The 6003-nt window shown below is 44.4% G+C and overlaps 3 protein-coding genes across 3 annotated transcripts; 1 reads left to right on the forward strand and 2 right to left on the reverse strand.

Moving 5' to 3' along the window:
• Positions 1–1590: 1590 nt before the first annotated feature.
• PHALS_13350 (Protein of unknown function DUF3522) lies at positions 1591–2247 on the forward strand (the record flags this gene model as incomplete). Its single annotated transcript, XM_024729090.1, has 1 exon — positions 1591–2247. The coding sequence occupies one exon, from the start codon at positions 1591–1593 to the stop codon at positions 2245–2247; it is 657 nt and encodes a 218-aa protein (XP_024579502.1).
• Positions 2246–3225, reverse strand: PHALS_14689 (uncharacterized protein). Its single transcript, XM_024729091.2, has one exon. It carries the CDS (start codon positions 2980–2982, stop codon positions 2386–2388), a length of 597 nt encoding a protein of 198 aa, XP_024579503.1. The 5' UTR covers positions 2983–3225; the 3' UTR covers positions 2246–2385.
• On the reverse strand, positions 3226–5679 carry PHALS_13351 (Zinc finger, B-box; the record flags this gene model as incomplete). Its single annotated transcript, XM_024729093.1, has 4 exons — positions 3226–4637; positions 4704–4835; positions 4905–5078; positions 5139–5679. The coding sequence occupies 4 exons, from the start codon at positions 5677–5679 to the stop codon at positions 3226–3228; spliced, it is 2259 nt and encodes a 752-aa protein (XP_024579504.1).
• Positions 5680–6003: the final 324 nt, after the last annotated feature.

Consider the following 6003-nt stretch of genomic DNA (forward strand, 5'->3'; position numbering starts at 1 on the left):
CGATTTTCGGAGCAGTCGCTGCATGTCATGCGTGATCTGGTTGACCAAGGGCCGAGGCATTGAGGGCGAGGCCTCCGTGATGCACGTGAAGTGGTACATAAACCACTGAGCACTGCTCTCGTTGCGATGCAGTCGCTGCATGCCATTGATGGTGTGGTCGGACAGAGTCCGAGGCATCTTGAGCATGGCCCTTCAGATGCGTGTGGAGTGACACGTTATTCACTGGACGAAGACTGCGGGGTTGGCAGCTCTTCGTCGGATGTTGTAGATAACATTGGAGCTCAAAGGAGTGGATAGTGAGGCTGACACCGGACGACGCGGAATGAGTGTGCACCGTGGTCGCACCGAGACATAGAACGCCTTAACCCAAGGCTAATTAACTCTTCCGTTTAAAATCCAAAACTGACCTTTATTTATTTTTAAAGCCGACTGATTTTAAATGTATAAATTTTCCTGTATATATAGTAAAATTTAAATACACGCATAACTACTGGCTACCCAGCCACATAGCGGTCTCTCGTTTGGGTGCAGTCACACCATGCCCATTCTCGTGTGACACACATCCCTGTTACCAGGGTAACAATTACTCTTGGAGTAAGCGGATTGCGATCCGCTAAACTCGAGCTTGTTCTAGGTATAGAACGAAATGTCAGTGACCTAAGTTACGCTTCCTCAAAGCGCAAAGCTACGACAGCACCGCTGCAGCCACTGTGACTATTCAACGCACCGGCAACATTCAATTGCCGCCAGATAGGACTATCTTTTTCAGCTGTATTCACGATCGTACAAACGTACTTTGACGATATATACGTCAAAAGCTGGGATTACGGCCAACTAGATGCACTCGGAGCAACGTTCTCAAAAACAAGCTGAATGAAATTATCGGTGTGTGCATCTCGGCGCAGAGGCAATATGTGCCTCTAGCTGTTTTTCGAGATATAAGGATATTCATGGAGACCTTGAGAAGGTAGGGCTCACAAGTGCACGGCCTGATTTCGATCTCGATAGAAATTGTATAGGTAGATTAAGTATGTACTACACGCATGTGAAGAGGGACAAGAACGAATGAGCTCATCAGTAGAAGCCGTTAAAGGCTGCCAGCAATATTATTCTGACCATGACGAAGAGCTTCTATCAGCTCGTGAAGTTTGGAATTTTCTGAGCTCTGAGTTCTTGCGGGATATGCTGATCACATTTTCGCGTAGATTGGTGTTACTTTTTGATTTTAATATTTTTACTTTGTCTGATAACAAAATATGGCATTGCACCTCGTGCCCACGAGTCCCACGAACGATTCGTTTAATGAGTTTCATCGTCCTCACCAGTCTAGCACTTTATTACGTATGAGAAGTGTAATGTGAACGTATCAATCTAGATTATTGGCTATACCGTTTGGCAACTAGAACGTTGCTCAGGTCCGGCTGTGCAATTCTCCTCAATTCTATTGGTGCTTGTTTTGATCATATCCCACTACGGTACGCAAATCGCTTAGCTCGCTCGCTATTGGCCAAAGATCAGCATCTGATCGCAATACACGTGGACCATAATGGTGCTGAAGGTTGACCAGAAGACAATTACACATCGACCAAGATGCTTCTAGAGATTGCTCGCTTCGTGTTTCTGGCGCTGACGGATTTGGCCATGCTTCCGGCCCTTAACGTAATGAAGAAAAATCGCCGCCACTTCGAGCTATTTGTGGGAATCCTGCATCTCATAGTGGCCTTCACTTTTAACGCCGCCGAGGCGTTTGACACTGAATTGTTTCTCAAAGAAGACGATTGGCATTTTATTTCGGATGTGCTGACTGTGTCGTATTTTCTACTGCTCTGCGTGCATCTCATGGGCTACAAAGACGAGAATCACAACATTGTATTGCGCTATGTGGCGTTTGCTTGCGCTTGGATCTTTAAGACTAAGGATAGCTGGAACGACATGCTCTACCAGGCGCTACTCGTGATCTGCTATATAATCGGTGTTTTTTACCGTCGTATTTTCACGCCTGCCACCGGCATCTCCCCTTTAAACAAGCAGAATTTATTCAGTTCATTCAAGTGGTTGGCTGCAGCGTTCATTGCGCTGATAATCGTCCTTGTATTTGAGGTAGATGAGAATCACAATGCGCTGGGATTTGCTATGGGTTTGCTGCACATCTTTGGTGGTGCGTCTTTCTACTACGCTTGGCTTTCAGTGCCCTGCATGGATTCCAAAAAGGATGACGCTATCCCCATGCATAGCGTGTTTGTATAGAGGGTGTATCGCGCAGCACAATTATGGAACTGACACGAACAAATAAAGCTTTACTCGCTAAGTTTCGGCGTTCTGTGATCCAGCAAGGAAGATGTTATACAGCTTATTGACCGCCTTCTTATCGGTTTTGTTTGATATCTACAGAATAAGGAATAGACATGCAATAATAAAAACGCCACATTTCATCTCAATTATTTTGCTTACCTTCCTTCCGTAAACGCGCTCGAAGTACGTAGCGTAAAGCAGCAGTAGCATATGCAGCGACTGCAGAAACGATCTAGAACGACTAATTTGAACTTGCCGATACTCGATATCTCGTTCAAGAAGAAAAAGTTTTAGCAGTGCATGCGTTTCGTATAGTTTCAGCACATGAGCAGCCGGTTGTTGACGGTCATCAGAAAGCTTTCGACGCTGTGCAATCAGGTACCGCTTGATGGTTGATTTTTCGGATCTTAAACGTTCCAAAGACCATTTCGGACAATCCACTATCCATGTACTATGGTGCGTTCCTTTAGAATTATTGTCGTCGATTTCTCTGTTGTCAGCATTGTTGAAATTGCTGATTAGTAGGCAAAGAAGCGAGTTCTTTTCTACGAACGCTGGGTTTAGATGATCATATGTGTGCATAACTGTGTGCTGGGTAGGGTTTTGCCTGTCAGTGGATGGCTCACAAAACAACACATGGCGCACAGTTTGCATGACCAAACACTCGTAATCATCATTTGTACTTGTCATCTGTCATTAATGTTTGCTTTCCGTCGGCTTGAATGTAGAACCAGGAATACTGCAACGAGTGTCTCTAAAGCTCTAAACTTACTATGAGAGGGGTAAGCGCAATACTAGAAAGAGTTCAAGGATAGTCGGCATTTATAAGTCTCCTTAAAATATTTGTCTGTTTAGCTATATTGGCTCATAGATATACTGCAACACCGATTACAAAAATACAATCACTCTACACAGAAACAAACCATACTGTTGTCATTGCGGCGGGCGTTGCGAATTCACAGTGCCTTGAAACGCATGCTTCAGCTCTTCACGAATTCTAACGCTGAATTGTACGATACGCACAAATTCAACCTCACGGGCTTTCTTAAGTTTTTTGATATTCGTCTCGTGCATACGAATCTCAGCGCTGATCGTTCGGATGAGTGAATTCTCATAGCTGGAGCCTAATTCATTAGATTGGTTAAGCGTTTCAGTCAAAAAGTGGTCTAATACGACAAGCTTCGTCTTCTGCTGATTAATATCGTCTGATATCTGCAAGCACTTGCGGTGGCTAATCATAGGGACCTGCGGTACATCATCGAGTTCTGTAATCCTTAATAGACGCACAGAATTCATAATATCGCCCGACTGGATGATCATCGCGATAAACAGCTTGTCTCGTCGCAATCTAGCAGCTTCAAGAACAGACTGCAGCTTACTTAACAAGACCATGATAGGAGCAGCCGTATAAGGTCCCTGACGCGTCGCAACAGCAATCTGCCGAGTTAATTGTTCAGCTTGCAGCTCCATCTTTGTCACATTCTGGTTCAATTCATGATAACGATCTACCAGCGAGTCAACTAGTGCATTCTCTACAACAACAGAACCTCCAAGCGAGAAAAGGCCATTAGTAGTATATGTGCTGGCTGATTCGGTAGTTCTGGCGGATAGAGTTGGCCGCACTCCGTGTGTAGTGCTTTCAGTAGTCGACATAGACGTTGGCGGAGCTTGCGTTTTCTCGTTGGTCATCAAGTTCGGCGCATGAAACGATTCTCTTTCATTTCCCATCAAAGATGCAGTAGAATATTTGGACGCATCACTGTTCCAGAGCAATCTTTTACCTGTGTTGATGTTGAACGCGTTGTGTCTATTCGACGTAGGTTGGCGATATGTTGAACCCGCCGAGACTGCATGGCGTGAGATCATTGGTGAAAAGCGTGGTTCGGTAATTTCATGCGAAAAAACGATGGGTTCCACGATAGATGGTTGCGCTACTGATTCATTAGTCAGCGCAACTGAAGACGTAATCTGCTGAGGATTTTGAACAGCAGGAAACACAACATTAGTACAACTAGAAAGTCTCGTCTCACTGTGCCCACTTCTTGCTTCTGAAGGGTTACCAGGTCGTATCAAAGTTAAGGCACAACCGTCAGATTTTGACAAGGTGTTTCCAATCACTATCGACGCATTTGGTCGAATGCTTGTCCTTTTCATTTCCTTCTCATCCTCGTCATCGTCATCAATGACAATCACTTCAACATTGCGCTTTCGCTTTTCACCGACATTGTTGACGTGCTTGCTACTAGTCACTCGAGCTGAATATTTTCGAGCCGCGAGCACACGAAATACCACATTCTGAAAATTTGCAGACCAGTGAGACTTTGCAATGCACGGTCCAGGTGCGTCTGTAAGATAATCGAAAATAGAGTCAGATATTCACAACATAACTTCTTTAGCACGAATAGACAAACCCTCTGTAGCCAGCTTGCGATGTCGTTTTGTTCTTAATACACTGTGAATCTGATCAAAACAGTGACTACAAAACTGCAAGTCGCACTCAGCACACCAATAAGTAATCTGGTCTAGTTGGCATTGCCGACAAACTGCAGGGCACAGACAATGCATCAGAATTTACCCACACTAAATCCAATCAGGGCTGCTAACAAATTTACTTGATGCAGGAAAATGATGATGTGTTTGTAGGCTATTCGATGGATGAGTTAATTGCCAGCATGCTAAACACAGCGCCTGATTTGTCAATTTGCATCCTTCGTTTGTGCATTTGAAATCTGCCTTCGGAAAATTTTCAGCTTGTTTGCACAGCTCACAACGTGGTAGCATCAACTCTGTGGTCATGTAGGATTTCGTCAATCAAATACACGTTTGGCTCATCGACAGGTACTTACGTCGTATATGCTCTCGGTCCTGTGTCTTGAAATTTCGCAACACCTTCGGCAAAATTTCATACCACGTTTTCGGCTTTTCCAGCCCATTTTGATCAGTTTTTCCTCTAACTGGTCGCGACATTTGTCTTGATATTTGATCATTTCTGTTTTGCATTGTACGTACTGCCGCTGAAGCGCCATTTTGGATATTTGAGTCTATTTGAATCCTGTTCGTGCTTTTCTCGCTATTTGTAGAGGTTCCAATGTCTTCACTCGTCGATCTTTCTGTCTCTGGAGTCGTTGGAAGATCACTGAGATCCACTACCTGCTGCCCGTTCTGTTGCGCTGTTGTGTAGCTTGTTAAAGAGTCGAATAGCACACTACCCGCCGCCATAAATGGTGTCGCGTGAGCTTCCTGTTTGGAATTGGTAAAGGGTGCAGCTATGAACTTGGATGCTTCTGAAGATGGATATGGGTTCATTTCATTCAATGGTGGTGGAGACACAGACCGTACGCCTCTGGATGCTCCGACATCGACATAGACCGTTGCTAGTCCGTCCATACTTTTCGCGCTCGGAATTAAATCATACAAAAATAGGCACAGACAAAATTCACAGACAGACGATTTCTCAAATCTAAAAAGTCAGAAAATTCTCAAAACTAAGAAATCAATCCATGCGTGCATGGATATGAGGCATCAAGATCGTGTTTCGATTCTTTTTAGCGGCATTAGCAGAGGTTTGACTGTTGAACTAAATCGGTGGCCCGATACGCTACTTCTGCGCAAAGTGCTGTAAACGACAGATAGGAAGGAAGGACCTGATGGTTTGAAGGTGAGTTTCCAAGTGAATGTATTCTGCTTGTAGCTATGTAGTTATGCAAATGG

Source organism: Plasmopara halstedii, assembly GCF_900000015.1.
Source record: "Plasmopara halstedii genome assembly, contig: Scaffold_658, whole genome shotgun sequence".
NCBI classification, from domain to species: Eukaryota; Oomycota; class Peronosporomycetes; order Peronosporales; family Peronosporaceae; genus Plasmopara; species Plasmopara halstedii.